We start from the raw sequence: 17,744 nt of genomic DNA on the forward strand, positions 1-17,744 counted from the left end.
ATTAAAATGTTCACAAAGTTGGAGAACCCAGCAAGTATTGAATAAATACACTGCAGTCTGCCTTCCATGCTGGTGTGATCAAATCACATTTAAGATTCTTTCAAAAGTGCTTCAGACTTCATTACTATTTGATGTTAATGTTAAAGTATGAACTGAGCCTAGCTAGGATATAATGAATGTGAAAGTAGAGGCCTCAAATGCTGAAGGGTTGAAAAAGAAATGACCTCAAAATGTTACCTGTAAACAGATCATTGGCTGAGAATGTATTAACTCTCCTTAGAAAAGAAAAAAACAATGTTAAAAAACGGGCTTTAACAAAATACTTGAAGGAATAACTGTACTTTTATTTAGTGTAATGCATCTGTCCACCACCTATCCTGTTCAGGGTTATGGGTAAAAAAAAAAAAAAAATGGAGCCTATCCTACAAGTTAAAGGCAGGGTACACCCTGGACTGTTCACCTATCAATCGCAGGGCTCAACCAGAACCATCAATGCTTTAGAAGCTCCAATTGTTTACCATCATAAAAAAATATATAACATTAAAATAACAGCTGTGAACGGCGCTGTGCACTGGCTTGATGATAGAGATGAATGCCTATGCTATTGAAATGGGAAACTCAGATTACCCAATAGGACACAAAGACACTAATGTGCACATCAAGTCACATCACCAGTGGAAAACATAATATCAACAGATACTAGTGTTGTTCCGATACCAGTATCGGGAGAGGCCCCGATAATGCATTAAAACAGTAGTATCGGCATTGGTAGTACTAACAAGTAACGTGTCGATACCATTATTTCCAACACTAATATAGGACTTTGGATGCAGCATCTTGTGTCTTGCTTGTGCACGACATTCACTAACGTGTGACATGTTCACTGCATGCCCAGCCAAGATATCCTATTTGACCTTGAATGTTCTGAACCAATGGCAGGGCAGTTTTTTCATGTTGAGAAAAAAAACACGTAGGTATCGGTACGGTATCGGTATCGGGGTCCAAAATACGCTATCGGAACAACACTAACAGATAGACACTTATTTTTCCTCCACAGAGACTTCACTAATACATAAACCTTGCCATGTTGAAATTATTGCCGGCTGTTGCTTTAAATCATTTTAGGGGCTCTATTTTTGTAGACTGGCGCCCGTGCACTCAGTGTAAAAACGGGCGCAACTTTATTTTGGTGCCCGAGCAAGTCTAGTCTAATCGTGTTTGTGAATTTGGTGGACGCACTATGCTTCGCTGACACCCCCCACATCATCAAGCAATGTGGTGATAAAAAGTTGACTCGGTTTTAGACTTGCAAAAACCAGATCTATCTAGCGGCGCAGGTGACACAATTTTGGCGGATTCGATCGAGGCGCTTTGTGGACATGTGTGATGTTCATTCATAAATATGACAACAACGTGGGACAATCCCTTCGATTCACTGTAGAAATCAATTCTTTGAACGAATTATAATCGTTATTATCTTAATAGCACCGCACTGACCACGTGGCAATTAAATGGGTGCAACCAAGGCGGTCTCCAATTGCCCACGTCACATGTGCAGCCAACTACATCATCCACAAGGGAGATCTTGGAGTTTACCACCCGCATTTCATGCTCGGACCCCAGCGAGTCTATTTCTGTTTCCGCTCTCCGACCACCATGATTTTAATGCAAATGAGGGTTTGCCACGATTGGTTGAGAAAAGGCTACGTTCCATCAGACAACGGCGCAAACACCCCCTACACTTAGTTCTATCAGTGCAAATTCTACCAAATTACCAAAAGAAAACTCCAGAGTTGAGCAAAGTGCTTATTACTTAATATATACAAATCATATTTCAAACAAGAGAAGGCTTCTGTAATCTATTTGCATGCCCGTCGCTCTCATACAGTGACAACGGCAATTGCTTTTTGCACTTCAGGTGCAGCAGCTATGTTTCTTCTCTATCGTTTAACTTCAACTGTAATAGATTGCATCACAGAAAAATCAACTCTCTTCAATACTATCATGTGGTATTCATAAGCATAATATAATTGGCGCTCATCTTTTCCAATTGCTCAATAATCAACTATCTATGGTGTTATCTATTGCAAAATAGTGCACCTGTTACACATGTATAGATTCTGAGACCAGACAAGGTGTTATTTGTCAGAAAGAGCAAAGCTTCATCTGTCAGACTGACAATCTCTCAATGTGTCTCGGAGGCTGACATCCCCCCGTGTGCCATCCACAGATTTGCGGCCCCATCCTGCCGATGAATTATTAATCAAGCTTCCACTAACAAATGGGCTTTTAATTGTCGAAATTGCTGTTTGACAACAACTGAAACACAGGCCTCGATCCAAACAGGCTATCGATCAGCCCAATGCAGCCTCGTCAACAGCAGCAGAGGAGGCGAGAGCTGCTGTGAATCAACCCCGGAGTGATGCAGGACAAGGCAAACTAACAGGATTATTTATTTATCATTTTTTTTAAATCTCTCTAGCAATTAAACTTTGAAAGCACAATACGGGACAAGGAAAAGCAAGTTAATTCATTATTTTGTGTTTTCAAATTATGCAGCTAGTTCACAGAGACTTGCATTACTGTGCCTTTCGGAAACTTGCCAAGAGGACACACATGCATGTGAACGTCTGCCATGCAGATGCAGTAGGCTATTTTCCTCAATCAAGTGCCCGGGCTGAGGCACTGAAGAGCAGATCTGTACTCCACAGGCATCCTGAGCTGAACCTCACTCAGCAGGATGATGCAAACAGGCTGTCGGCGTCACACGCACCTACAAGTCGCATCTCTGTATCTTGCACGGTCATACTCGGGGACTGGTGACCTATTCGAAACCGCAGATCGTCCGTAGGAGGCTTTGCGAGGCAACGACGCAGCCTGGTGAGCTCCAATCGAGCATCGGGTGGTTGTTTTAGGAGACAGAAAGCCGCAACGCCCGGCGTGAAAACAGCAACCTTACCTTCTCACCTTTTATTGCGATGAGCTGCAGATGTTGCTGCCTGTCACGCGCCAATAGTTATCCTCCTCTTGCATGTCGACCAAATCTCCGCCAACAGACTCTTTATCTATATCTCTGCAAAGGTAAACAACACGCCCCAATATCACGGCATGAAAAACGCAAGTGTCAGTCTATCGAGCCGCCCTCCGCTGGATGCGGCTCACCGGCTCGCGAGAGGCTGAAGCTCCATGGCGGCACGGGGAGCTCTGCTGGGAGGCTGCCGCTGATGTTGCAGCAGCCTTTTACTCCGACGAGACGTGGGATGAGTGCGGTGGGGGTGGGGTGGGGGCGTCCGAGGGCCCACGACCAAACACTCAGCCCCCGAAATCAAACCAAGTGGGGGAGCCGTAATGATGACGGTCTCACGGTGGATGAATCACCACGCGTGCGTGTTTTATCAGCAAGTCAATTAGAGAGAGCTCATCTCGGATGATTCACCCACAGTAACAAAGTGCCAATATGGGATATTTAGAATTAAGCACTTTAATCGATCCAGGAAGAGGAAAAGCTTCCAAATTTGAACGTGTTCTCACTTAGAAGAGATGCCCAAGACACTTTTTTACTTTTTGCAAGTTCTAGTGCTGATTGAAGTAATCATGCTTTCTTTGAATATAAATGAGCATGGCATTTGTGTGACTGGAGTGTAATGACGTCGCTAATAAGACAGACATAATTCTAATAATAATATTTAAAACACACACACACATTTACCATCTCTCTCTCTCTCTCTCTCTCTCACTCTCTCACTCTCTCTCTCTCTCTCTCTCTCTGTCTCTGTCTGTCTCTCTGTCTCTCTCTCTCTCTCTCTCTCTCTCTCTCTCTCTCTCTCTCTCTCTCTCTCTCTCTCTCATCTCTCTCTGTTGTGACTATAATTTGACATTTTTAACAAGAAATAATAATGGCTGTTTTTGCTTTCCATTGTTTGCTAAAGAAAATAATTCTACACTCTGGTATTACAGAAGCATATAGCAAAAACATCATATTTTGGTATTTACCAATGGATCTAATAAATGTGTTCAAGACCCTGTGAAGCAAGGGTGTCCAAACTTTTTCCTTCCATGTGTGCCCTGTTTATTAAACGGTGATTGGTGAACTTTCCTTTTTGTCTCTGTGGACACACACCGACATGACAACAAGTGTGGTGGTAACGTATATATTGGATTAACCCACCACTGGTCCACACTCCACAGTGTCTGGAAACCTATTAGCTTGCCATCTAGCTGGTGGCTAGCTCCTCTCATCGCAGAATGCCTTTATATCGCCAATATAGGTGTTTTATACATAGGCCTACTGCATATGCTAATGTTCAACAGTCTGTTACTAAACACAAATAAAACGCAATTTTGCTTTTGTTCCAATTTTTCGAGAGTTGAACTAAACAATCTAAAACTTTTTCTACATACACAAAAGTTTCGTGTATGTAGAAAACGTTTTGTGACAAAACGCCACTTCCCTCAAATATTGACCATCATTTGCCTCACGCGATGCATCTCCTTTGCATACAGTTGATCAGGTTGTTGTCATCCATGAAGAGAACACCTCTCCAATGTGCTAGACGCCGTCGAATGTGAGCATTCACCCAGCAAGTCAGTTACGCCGACAAATTGCAGTCGGGGGCCCCGATGATGCAGATGAGCTTCCCTGAGACGGTTTCTGCCAATTTGTGCAGAAATTGTTTGGCTATGCAAACCGATTATTGCAACAGCTGTCCAGGTGACTGTTCTCAGATGATCTTGGAGGAACATGATGGATGTGGAGGTCCTGCTCTGGTGTGATTACACGTGGTCTGCGGTTGTGAGGCCGGTTACTGCCAAATTGTCTGAAATGCCTTTGGTGATGGCTTATGGTAGAGAAATGAACATTTAATTCACGGGCAACCATTCTAGTGGACATTGCTGCAATCCGCATGCCAATTGCACGTGCCCTCAAAACTTGTGACATTGTGCTATGTGGTAAAAGTGCACGAGGCCTTTTATTGTCTAATTATTGTCTAATCAGTATCTTGATATGCCACACCTGTGAGGTGGGAGGGATTATCTCGACAAAGGAGAAATGCTGACTGATAAAGATTTTGATAGATTTGTGAACAAAATTTGAGGAAAAAGTTGCAGATCTTTGAGTGCAGCTCACAAAAAAATGGGAGAAAAAAACAAAAGTGTTGCATTTATATTTTGTTCAGTATATTTAATGAATGTGTGTGAAGTATTTTGTTTTTTTGCCAGTCAGGAAAGCGACTCAAAGTGCATGATGGAGTCAAGAAATACATGCGTGCTGAGCTCCACTGCTGCAATGCCTCTCACCCATAGTCAGCTGGTTTAGGCTACAACTCATGTGTGATTCTAGTCCTACTGAGGAAAATGGGTAGATGGCCAAGTGGTCATATACGTTCAATACAGAAGCTGTATTAAAATATTTTATCTTGATGATAATGTTCAGTCTTGAGTGACACTGTCCCAGACATTTAACAATTATGTTTATTATTGTGGCTGACTGTCCGGGCTTTGGCCTTCCTGGGTGGAGTTTGCATGTTTTCCCTGTGCCTGTGTGGGTTTTCTCTGGGTACTCCGGTTTTCCTCTCACATTCCAAAGATATGCATTTTTTTTTAAATATTATTTTAAATATTAATATAACAGATTTTTGCCATTAAATTAATATAATTTTAATGAAAAATGCTATACTGGAGTATATAAGTGGACAATAAAGGAAGTAATTTTTTTTAACAATACAGTTATTAATTGTGTTTAAATGACTAATTTACAGAGTAAACCCACAGTAAAACCCCAATCCTTCCCATCCCTGTCCAAACAATTTCTTATTTACATCAGGTATTATCAAAGTAAACAAAAATCAAAAAGCATATACATCCATATCAACATCATATATGCAGAAATATATTATTTCCAAAATAAAAGTAAGTTATTTTATGCATATTATATTGATTTTAAATTAATTAATAATCTCAAATGAATCGTCCAATTCATCGACAAACTGTATTTTTTTTCTGCCAAATATTATAATTGCAGCATCGACTTCAGAAAATTCCTTATTGGTCGGGCCCTATAGTCTGCAATGTACTAATTATTCATGATGTATATCTTTTGAGACATAATAGTGTTGATGGCAGTTTCCATCTACTGTGTTTAAAATCATGGATGGAAAATCAAATGAGACTCTATTACTACAAATATTGTCAAATGCTGGGTATTATACACATTTACCTTTTGGCCTTCTAATTACCGCTAACTTGAGTTCCCCAATGACAAAAGCACCACAGCCAAAGCAACTCATGGCCTTTCATCATTTCACAAGTTAGACTGAATTGACCACCCTTTTTAAATCCATGTCTTTGAATGAATCCAGGCAAATCAAATGTTTCAAAGACATGAATGTATGTGCCATCGAGTACATGAATCTGACAATGTTTTTGAATAGCGATAGCGTCCAGGAACAAAGGGTTGCTTGCTTGATTGGATAACACCATGACTAATATTGTAACGCTGTATCTGATCCAAGAGTGCATATCCTAAGGGGGGGAAAAATAGGCGACCAAGCTTCGTTAAAAATACATTTATTTATTTTCAAATATGTACACCTCAGTATGTCAAAGTTACCTGACTGGATTTGTGTTGTAATGGCCAAAGGATGGATATATTTTATATACAACTTTAAGCATATGGACTATCACTATTTTTTTTGTATGAAGTTTTTACATCAGGAATTACATTGGCTACATTTCCTCTCCTATCCCAACATTTGCTTACCATAGCAGCATTCATGCCACCAAACTGGAAATCTTGTGTTACACAATCAGTGACTTCATCAAATGGAAGATGTGTACATTGCACCTCATGCAGTACACAGACATTCACTAATGGGACTCTTTCAGCCTTTCAAAGTGTCTCTGTCCTGTAAATTCTCTGTGTGTCCGTTGCTTTGTCAACACCACAACAGCAATGAATGGTCACCTGTGGAGGCACAAGACATTTAAAAAAAATGCTGATCTCTGTGTATTTGTATCTCGGAGTATAGATGCAAATAGACGCAGTATTTTATCAGAGATTACAGTATTTGGGAATCACACTGTACAAAACATGCAGGCTTTTCTCAACAAAGTCAACAGCATATCTTAGCAAACTGGGTCACCGAACCCCCAGTGACAGATGGGGAATGGTTTCCTAAACTATAGAAATGTTTTGGGTATATGATGCTTTGGATTAGTATGGGTTGTGTTGTAAAATGTGATTACAAAAATGTCAGGAACAGACTACTAGAACATCATTTACTGCATATTAACTAATACTGGCATGTAGGATCTTTGGTCAATAGTCATCAATAAACCCAACATACATGTTTTAGGATTATAGAGGAAGCCGGAGCACCAGGAGGGAACACACACACAACTAAACAATTGCCCTATTACAAAATTCCATATTAAAGCTGCTTTATGGAACTTTTCCCCCCAAAATATCTTCACAATAGCCTTTTTATTTGACTATTTATGACTGAAACATATTCTAATTAGTAAATTAACACCATAGCTATTTACAATGGGTACTCCTGTAGGCCTCTGGCAAATAGTTTTCAGACTGGATTCGGGTTCGAATTTCCCGCTTTCTGCCTGCGGTTGTGACGTCTTGTGCAAGTTGCGTATGAGAAGATGGGTATGTGCAGTCTAATTTTTCGTCAACAGGTGGCAGTAGCTATTCAAAATTGAATATTCTATGTTCAGTAGCTTTCATCTTTAATAATTAAAAAAAGGTCACCTTTATATTTCATTGCATAAGTAAAATACAATCGATCAACAAAAGGTTGTGGTTTTCATACTTTGTCTGGAAGACAAAGTCAATTCATTTAGAAGAGAATAAGACAAGAATTACTGACAATAAGGTGAAAACTCACTGTGAGCTAAGCTCCAATTGAATGTGTTTTCCCAAACAGCAAGCTCACTGACATGCATAACTTCTCTTCTTCCAGGCTTGGCATTAAAATCCAGGCGGCTCCTCATGCTTGTGCCTCCCAGATACCACGCCAATTATTTGTCTCTGCGGGAGAAACCTATTTGTGGAAGTCCTTTTTCTTATTTCTGTGGGGCGTCACAGTGGTGCTACATCCTTTCTGCTTTCTGACTGGTCAGTTGACGGCAAAGACGTCGCCATCATCATTTTGACCCTCCAGGGCGTTCTATGACTGTGGGAGGGTTGTGACATCGCAGTTGCCCCTGCAGAGAGAATTCAGTCCCATTTGGGGGAGCTAACAAATCTGTAAAACATGCCCACGGCTCTCACAAAAAAAAACGAACTCCATCCTACAAACAACAACATACACAAATGCAGAACATTGTCCCTGTGTAGTGTGAAAATGTGTGTGCTAAATTATGATTCAGTGAGACACATGATTTTGCTAGTTAATCCTCTGTTTTATTATTTTTTTGTGAGACCTTTCATCTTTCAAGCAACATTATCTTCATGTTCACTAATGAGGTGACTGGTTGGAAACATTTCTGGAATTGAATGTGTCATCCAGTTTTTCGTTGTCATTTCATTAATAAATGAACAACATATGAAGCTAAAGAGAATAAACTGCAATTCAAAATATGTACAATAGCTGTTTTCTGAGCTATAATATGACAGTGGATCATTTGTTTGTTTTTTCACACAATAATATTACTCTGAACACAGTTTGTAATACACAGAGAGAGTGAGCCACTGACAAGAGGTTGTTAGGTGGGCGAGTGGCATTTCATTGTACATTTCATGTGAACTAATCAATGACCACTCAGTAGTGGAAGAAAGAGGGACAGGAGAGGCGGTAATAGCGCTACGGAGCATTTTGGATAAAAGCACCCAAGGAGAAAAACAGGAAACTCAAGGCAGTTGCATTGGGTGGGAGTATAACAGTGAATTGGTTCGCGTAATAGAGCAAAAATTGTGAGAAAGTACGCAGACGATTATGTAAGCCTTATGAGCACTCACATGCAAGGCAAAACAAGCCATGCGACCATTGGAAAAACTGAAGAGCCTCCAATTATTCTTGCACAATCTTTGCTGTAATTATCCTAATTTGCTCACAGCACCTATCAATTAAAACATGCTGTACTTTTGTTGGAGAAGTACAGTACATTTCTTTAGTTGAGACCAATCTAACTGGATTTGAAACCTCTGCCAACATTCGGCAGTCACAATCATGCTGCTCTGCATTTGATTTTTAGCTAGAAAACATCATGACAACAAGAGAAAATTGGATGTATAAAAGAGTAACAAATTGTGGGATTTTTTTTTTTTTTTTTACAGAATCACTGGCTATTCTGGCCATTGACTGATTACATTATGGGTGCTCTGATGTGCACCAGATTAATGAACATGTGCTGAGCGCAGTCAGGCAGAATATATGGCAAGCAGACCATGAAAACATGGTTACAGGGCTATACTGTTCCATTTTGGCAATCTCTTTTTTTTAATCAAAGTTTATAAATAGCATGATTAACACTATGTGGCTCTGCGACTGAGCCCTTTGTTTGCATTCTTTTGATCCAAAGTGAACGAATGCCAAACAAAACATAAATTCCGAGAACAATGTACAAAGCGAAACAATCTATCATGAATCCTGAAGTCATCAATCATGAAATGAATAGTAGAGCAGATTGTATTATTTGCAGGCCAAAGGTTAAATATGGAGAGACTGGTTGTTTCTGTATCAGCAAAACCACTTTTGAATTATGGCAAACAGCATCAATGACTAAAACCTGAAGGGAAACCTAATTCATAAAATAAAAATGCCACACTTGATAGTGACTGTAAGGCAACATGGCTTGATCAGTTGATTAAATTCATTTCCAGCTGTCTAAACTTCAATATATATATATACTGCAAATTACTATTTATTTATCTATCATTATTACACTCCCTCAAGGACAAGGGCAAATTCAACTTGATCTCCGCTATATATTATGTGTTGCACACCACACACTGATCACTTGGATGGCAAGGAGAGATTCAGAGTGAAAAAGATAGAGTGCTGTGCTACTTGAGCTGGGGTGATGGGATCTATGCCTTGCTCAAGGGTACCTTAACAGTAGCCAGGAAGCACACATTTCTCTAACAAATAGCTGCCATTTTTTGCATTGTTGTCTGCAATAGGACTCAAACTCATGTCGGACTCCTAGGGCCAAGTCCTAACAGACGAACCGGCCTTAAGGACACATTACTGATGCTTTGCCATTCGCTAATTAAAAATATTACCAACCATTAACGCATAATATTGTACTGCTGTGTTTAAGCATGCACACACGTAAGCTTTGAATTCATGTTGATAAATTGACTGTTTGAGAGTATGTGATAATTCAATTACGTTTTGATTATTTAGTAGGCCAACACGTCCATCTTGAATGTTGTAATTAGGCAGGGGGGAAATAGCAGGGGAGATGTGATTACAACTTCCCACGTTCTCGGTGTAATCCTGCCATCTAGTGGATGTATATCTTATTCCAGCAAGGACAACATTGAACTGTAATTATGAAAGTGGAGGGATTTAACAGACATTATAGGATATTGCTGCCCTACCTTAGCATTATTAACGTCACAGCTACAAAAACTCGTTACACATGACTTAATGTTTTTATGCACATTTATTTTTGATGTTCAGAGATGAGCAAACTAGCTCCGATAAACTCACCTTTTACTAGTCATGCGTATGGGCTGATGGTGGATCACTGTTCAAACTATAGGTTTATGAAGTGCTTTCCATTGCACAGAACGGGACTGTAAAGACGAAATTGTTGATACAACCCTTTTTAGTGATCAATGGTCATCACAGATTTTTAAAGAAATAAACAAAATACTATAGGCAAGCGTGACTTATGAATAACGCCCAAAATAATATGAACAAATACAAAAACTTTAGTAACTTTTAAATTGTAACAAAGTGAAAATGTAATATTTTTATTATTATTATTATTATTTTCTCTTTCAACTATTCTTTCAGCTCGTATTTTAAGTTTGGGATCAGTCAATCGAATGAAAAAGAGAATTTTGTGTATTTCTGGCAGGGAAAGGAGCAAGCGCACGCAAGGGGCGTGGCCGTTAAGAGGTCAAAGTTGAAATCGTTTTAGCTTTTGTGCTAAGCAGAAGAGTGGAGTCTCATCGAACCGCGGCGTCTCTTCCCTCTTCCCCGGATCCTTTTAAAAGTCCCTCCCGAACCTCTCCCCCTTCTTCCCTTGCCACCCTACCCACCCCCTGGACACACGTCGACGAACGGTTCGGGTAGGGAGTCCAAATACGGCACTATATGCTTTTTGGTGGTGTTTTGCTTTAGCTTTGCTCGTAGAGTGAAGGACAGCGATAACTCGGTGCTCCACAGTGCGTCGAAGGCCGCGGGTTGTGACTATTTCCTGGAGGAGGCGACATTTAAGCTAGCAAGCCGGATGGAAAATTACCGGTTATGCTAACTAGCCGTTTGGGCGTCCTAGCTTGTAACTGCTGCTAATGGTGTTCTGTTGTTAAGTTATAGCCAAATGGAAGCGCAGTAATTTTTTAAATAAGGCGCGGTGTACGGTTTGAATAGCATGGTGTCAAACTTGGCCATCTGCTTGCGTGACAGACAGATCGTGATGGAGACTTACCTTTTGAGTGTGGAGGTGTTCGCTTCCGACTAGGAGAGCCCCCTGCTGCCCGTTAAGAAGCACTTGGCACGAAGGCACTTGAATCCCAAGTGACACAAGCGAGTGTTTACACTTGGAAACCCCGTTTAGTACGTGTAGCATATGTCGCTTCTGCTCATCGGTACCATGAAATAGTCTGCGCCCCACGTAGACAGTGGGTCATTGTACTACGGTGAATGGGTGGACTCGCGCCAGTCTAATGTGAAGTACAGCAGTTAAATGTCTTTTCTTTTGCGGTTGTAATGTGCTGTTAAAGTGCTTTGTCACGACAAAGGCAGCTTTACCTCGTATATCTGAACTGAGAGCATCTTTGTAAAGAAACATTTCAACTTTGGACATAGCTCCAGTTGCTGACGTTACGTTACTCCTTTCCATGCTGTTGCAGGCATTTGGCCTGTGACCAAAGATTCATTCCTCTCTGTCACATCCAACTGCATCAATGGACTCAAGCTTGGTTGAAGGAGGACTTAATGTCACCTTAACTATCAGGTTACTCATGCATGGAAAGGTGAGTGTGGCTGCATGCGGTACTTCTCCCATTGTCCTTTTGTGCACTTGTCATTAACTTTTGCAAATTTCTTCTGTAGGAGGTTGGAAGTATCATTGGCAAGGTATGTTATTTTTACCTTTTTATATGGATGTTATCTACATCTAACACTCCAGTTTGTTTTGTAAATGTTATTTGTCTGCACAACAGAAAGGAGAATCGGTTAAGAAAATGAGAGAGGAGGTAAGATGCAAGAAAACAATGAGATGTGATTCTACTTTGTAATTTGCCACATGGCTCATTTGTACATGCAGAGCGGAGCTCGCATCAACATCTCTGAGGGGAACTGTCCAGAGAGGATCATAACCCTCGCAGGACCCACCACCTCCATTTTCAAAGCATTCTCCATGATCATTGAGAAACTGGAGGAGGTTTGGATTTGCAAACTACTATTGATTCCACCGGTGAACTTAAAGATGAACGACTTTACATGTGGCTTTTTCTCTCAGGACATCAGTACCTCAATGACCAACAGTACAGCCACCAGCAAACCACCGGTCACCATGCGCCTCGTTGTGCCTGCCAGCCAGTGCGGCTCACTCATCGGCAAAGGGGGTTGCAAGATCAAAGAAATTAGAGAGGTGCATCTTCAGAATCTTACTTTGAAACTCATCTTAACATTTGGTTGGCTGAGCTTGCTCAAGAGTGTCTTCTACCAATCATGGTGCACTTTGCAAATGTTTTATGTAAGAGACAAATGACCACTGAGGATTCAAATGAATGTCTTTGCAAGTAATGCACATATAATGTGATAACACCATGTGTGGTATTTTCTCGCATAATAGACACCATGCTCAATTAATTCCCCACAGTGTTGTCCACTGGGATAAATCGCTGCCACTCCTCAAATACGCACTGCCCCCCCCCCTCCCCGGACAAAATTAGCATAATCCACCAGTTAGCTGCAGTAACCATTGCTCTGACATTTTATACCCGGCGCCACGTGTTGCGTTAAATGTCACTCATTTTCCACAGTGCATACTACCTGCACATTAGAAATGAATGAATGCAACTGATGCAATGCACCATTATAAAATAATACTGTCCATATGTTAAGTGCCTATTTTATTATGACATAATGTTTTAGTTGCGGGGGAAATGATAACACTGGTAACACAATTATTATTCTGAGTTGTTGAGTATTGAGTAAATACACATGCACGGAAACTTGCTATTGAGTAACAAAATAAAGGCTTAATGATTTGTCTTTAAATAATATTTAAGTGGCTTGACTGATTCATGTTCACTTGTCAGCCATTTATAATTCTTCTCAATTAGCTGAGGCCTGCATCATGTTGTTTTTGCTGTGGGTGTTTGTGTGTCCACAGTCAGCAGGAGCTCAGGTACAAGTAGCAGGGGACATGTTGCCCAATTCAACAGAACGTGCCATCACTGTTGCAGGGACTCCACAGTCCATTATCGAGTGTGTCAAGCAGATCTGTGTTGTCATGCTTGAGGTAAAAAAAAGAAAAAGAAAAGAAAGAATGTAAAACATCTTTTGGAGATCCAATATCTTTTAAGTTGACTGTTGTGTACTGTGTCTATTTCCTCAGTCCCCTCCGAAGGGAGTAACCATCCCATACCGACCCAAACCCTCAGGCTCTCCTGTCATCTTTGCAGGTGGTCAGGTAGGAGTTAATTTGTTTGGTCCTCTCCATTAGTGGCTCTCTAACTAGGGCCAACTGCATACCTACAAGTTTGGGACCAGCGCGCCAATATTGCAAACTTACTATACCAAGGACTCCTCCCTAAGCTTTGGGCCAATCAAAAGCTTTAAAGTGATTGTGATTAATCGCATAAATCTGACGTGTGTGAATAGTATTGACGAAACCAGGCAGTCATGTTTGCGGCTTTGAACACATACCTCAGGTCAAATGTTTCCAACATGTCGACGCAAAACTGCTTTTGGGGCGCATACGCCATTTTCTGCCAATGTTCAGGCTCAGTATTTCCCTAAAGATGACTTGACTTGATTGCTTTCCACGGTGCTTGTTTCTGTTTTCACACATGAATCTGTGAAAATTATTCCTTTCGTGTTGTCTTTTAGCCCCAATTGAAGTTGCTAGGAGCTTTTAAAAAGGAATAAGAAGTTGCATAAAGGGTTGAGAAAATTGCAAAGTATAGTTACATAATCACCAGGTTGATTTACATTTACTGTTGAATTTGTAAACTAACTCCTCTCTGATTGCGGCCATGTTGAAGCAGTGCGTGAAAGCTCACAATGATGGCTAACTATTTTTATTTAATTCCATGAAGTTTGGTTATGTTCATTCCTATTAAACAGGCAAAACATTTATTTTGTATTAAAGAGGGTACACATTATAGTCATGTTTAATTGGCGTAAGGTTATGAGGAATCTCTTTGAAAACTGTCGAGGAAAGTTTGACAACCCCTGCTCCACACTGTAACATAAGTTAATTTCACACTGGCTTCCCGCTAAATTAGCGCATGAGAATAGTGAAGGTTGAGCCAGGATTGATTTGCCTGCGCCTTTTCAGACAGAACTCACTGAAGCAGGACACGTCCAAAGTATGTGTTCACACAGCCGATGAGGGTTGACAATTTGAATGCATGGTGACGTCAACATAAAAGCGACTATTGGGACAGGAGGATAGGGCTGAATATTGCCAACAACCTCACCATATCATGAATCTCATCATACAGCGGCCTCAATATACATATCACGATACAAGTGTATGCCAATACATGACCTGCACGGCGAAACATATCCTAATATTTGACATACATTTTAATGAAAACAATCATGTGTGTACCCAAATATTTTTATTATGCTGGATGGCATAAATGTTTTCTTCTAACGTCACCAGCACCCGCGGTTTACTGCCAGTGCCATACTTGGTCGGAATATGTGCGTACTGCACAGCAAGGAGCAGCTTTCAGAGATGCACCGGGAAACTTTATGAATGAATCGATTCTAGTGCCTCAATATTGATACGTGTATTGTAATTATATTTATAGTATATTCCAGTCTCAATTTTTTTTAAGGCACACACTTACACGGGGACATGTACAGTGTGTGTGTGTGTCACAACACTGAAGCCGTCATATTCACAAGTCAACTTCAGCCGCAATGCCTCATCTGTCCTATACACACAGGACAGCGAGCCGGGAAAATGCCGACTTAATGTGAAATAGGCTAGAGTTCCTCTTTTTTGTTGAGTTTGTAGTCCTGTTAGTAGTCTGCTATTCCCATTTGTTTTGTTTTTTTGGGGGGTGGGGAGTAGCCATTGTAGCACTTTGTAGTGTGCATGACTTTGTTTTGTGAGCACTCCAAGGACATAGGACTGATGGATATTGGAAGTAAAGTGTGTGTGACACTGTCACAACCTCCTAAGTGCTTTTCTCTCCTTGCAGGCATATGCTGTCCAAGGACAGCACGCCATTCCTCAGCCTGATGTAAGTGAAGGGCCTTCTGTAAGTGATCCAATATATTTGCAAGTTTGGTCCCGAGATGCTTCATCATAGTTTTCCGATCACCTCCGCACCCATTTCATGTATACAAGGGATATAAGCTTGTGTCACGACCTAAGGATAACTGATCCATTTCATACGTTTCCCTCATTGTCACTGGGCTGTAATAATCAACATTATGAGTTGTATGTTTTCTGTCTGTCTGTTCCTCACAGCTCACCAAACTTCACCAGCTGGCCATGCAGCAGAGCCCCTTCCCCATTGCGCACAGCAACCAGGGCTTCCAGGGTAGGTGGGCAGTCACTGCTTTCGATTTGTCATAATGTATTCTGCTCTGTGACGGAGCTTTCTTTGCAAATCTGCAGCTGGGATGGACGCCTCTGCACAAACTGGCTCGCATGAGCTCACCATTCCAAACGACGTAAAGCCCATCTGTTTTCAGCAACACGATCCTTGGGTAGGGTCTTGCCTTGGTTTCACTCCGTGCTCCTATTTCTCATATTCTCTCAGCTCATCGGCTGCATCATCGGCCGTCAGGGCGCAAAGATCAATGAGATCCGTCAGATGTCAGGCGCTCAGATCAAAATTGCTAATCCTGTGGAGGGTTCCACCGACAGACAGGTCACCATCACCGGCTCCCATGCCAGCATCAACCTTGCTGAGTACCTGATTAATGCTCGGTAAGGGTCACCCCCACACTCACATTTTTACATTTGTGTGCCGAAAGCTGTATTGGTGCACAGGCGTGATACTGTAATTATTCTTTTGACAACAGAACTCAGTCAAAGTTTCAACTGATATTCAAAATGATTCATATTATTTCTGTTCTGTTGCACTCAGGCTGTCCTCTGAAGCCACTGGACTCGCAGCCAACTGACATGGAGGATCCTCATCAGCATCTAATGTTGCCCCCGCCCCAACTTTTTACCAAGAGGTCCCTTCATGCAAAAATAATATGAACTCACGGTCTCCTCTGCTTTGGTTTCTATACGTTTCGGTTGTAACTATGGCATCGTCATGATCGCGGTGTTCTATTTATTTATTAAAGTTAAAGTTTGAAGTTCCCATTACAATAATTTCTAAAGATTTACTTTTGATTTACTTTTTTTTCTGTATATCTTATGGTTTCGATAAAGGTTCAAATGTTTTAGAAAAATCTGAAAATGCATAAATCTTTTTTATGTCAGATTTTTCTTAGAAAATGTAAAAATGAAGAAAAAAACACTCAAGATTATAGATGGACTGTTCTTTCCCTTCCCTTTTGAATATATTTATTTTTATTTAAAACAGCTCCTTGTAAGAAGAGAATCTATTCATATTTGGAGCTGTGCTTCTTGAGCAATGCATTGTGGGTTTGACGGGTTTTTAATGGGTCAAAATGGCCTCATTTGAAGTTGAACGCAGGAAAAACACAAGAAATAGAAAAGTTTGCCATTGTCTGAATTTTAAACTATATTTGGTATCACCTGAGTAATTGTCATTCCTGTGTTTCATCAGTTTTATTTCTTGATCAGAAGTTTTGACTCTTGTTTTGTATTGCATTCTGATGTGGGCGGGTGGGTCTTTGTTGCCAGGACTGGGCCTGAAAAAGAGGAAAATATTTTTCTTTTTTCCAAAATTACTAAAGACCATACTAATGACGGTAACATTTGAAATGTTTGTTTTAAATAGAGAAAATATTTTTTTTAACTGCTGGGCTGGGGAATGCTGCAAGACCACAAAATACATGTTGGTCTTAAAGTATATTATGCTAAAGTAATAAATTATGATGAACTAGAAGGAAATTAATAATAGAATGACACTAGTTTCCTGTTATCCTTTTTTTCCTGCCTGTGTCAGATTTTTATTTTTATTCTTTGCAGGATGAAGAAACTCACGTTTTGTGCACGATTTCAAACTATTGTAGATCTGGGTGCAATTAAATTGTGGAAGAAATAAAAATGCCGAAATAAAAAAGATGTGAGATGCGAGATGCTAAAACACATTTTGTTTTCCTTACTTTGTTATTCATAAAAACATGTGCAAGTGCAATTAATCAAGCTTTGGTCAGAAACGTAGACACATTCAGGCATTGTTTTTTTGTTTTTTTACACCGGTACTTGTTTTTCCA

The 17,744-nt window shown here is 40.5% G+C and overlaps 2 protein-coding genes across 9 annotated transcripts in view; one reads left to right on the plus strand and one right to left on the minus strand.

Annotated features, from left to right (window-relative positions):
- Positions 1-3,339, minus strand: part of dlgap4a (discs, large (Drosophila) homolog-associated protein 4a) — an 87,983-nt gene extending 84,644 nt beyond the window's left edge. For 4 of the 6 annotated variants that reach the window (XM_086068003.1, XM_086068006.1, XM_086068005.1 and 1 more), the window contains exon 1: positions 2,968-3,339. The gene's annotated coding sequence lies outside the window, so the exon portion shown is untranslated. Of the gene's footprint in view, positions 1-2,959 lie in introns of all 6 variants that reach the window. The other 2 variants (XM_086068002.1, XM_086068001.1) reach the window with 2 other exon arrangements.
- Positions 3,340-11,092: 7,753 nt separating this feature from the next.
- On the plus strand, positions 11,093-17,618 carry pcbp2 (poly(rC) binding protein 2). 3 transcript variants are annotated; one of them, XM_086068009.1, is made up of 13 exons: positions 11,093-11,257; positions 12,041-12,163; positions 12,243-12,266; positions 12,353-12,385; positions 12,457-12,573; positions 12,652-12,783; positions 13,531-13,659; positions 13,756-13,830; positions 15,578-15,637; positions 15,850-15,922; positions 16,000-16,055; positions 16,145-16,314; positions 16,475-17,618. In XM_086068009.1, the coding sequence occupies exons 2-13, from the start codon at positions 12,095-12,097 to the stop codon at positions 16,509-16,511; spliced, it is 975 nt and encodes a 324-aa protein (XP_085924135.1). In that variant the 5' UTR covers positions 11,093-11,257; positions 12,041-12,094; the 3' UTR covers positions 16,512-17,618. The 3 variants fall into 3 exon arrangements, with proteins under 3 accessions (XP_085924135.1, XP_085924136.1, XP_085924137.1); XM_086068010.1 differs by having other exon boundaries at positions 15,578-15,619; XM_086068011.1 differs by having other exon boundaries at positions 11,102-11,257; positions 12,319-12,385.
- The last annotated feature ends 126 nt before the right edge of the window (positions 17,619-17,744 follow it).

This window comes from Leptonotus elevatus, chromosome 2 (assembly GCF_054856555.1).
Source record: "Leptonotus elevatus isolate MCC_2025b chromosome 2, RoL_Lele_1.0, whole genome shotgun sequence".
NCBI lineage: Eukaryota > Metazoa > Chordata > Actinopteri > Syngnathiformes > Syngnathidae > Leptonotus > Leptonotus elevatus.

Bases quoted from the DNA above. Each gene is read 5' to 3' on its own strand.
- pcbp2 (XM_086068009.1), top strand. From the start codon at position 12,095: ATGGACTCAAGCTTGGTTGAAGGAGGACTTAATGTCACCTTAACTATC. The intron at 12,574-12,651 runs GTTTGGATTTGC...TTTTTCTCTCAG, and splicing joins TCATTGAGAAACTGGAGGAG to GACATCAGTACCTCAATGAC. The intron at 16,056-16,144 runs GTAAAGCCCATC...ATATTCTCTCAG, and splicing joins AGCTCACCATTCCAAACGAC to CTCATCGGCTGCATCATCGG.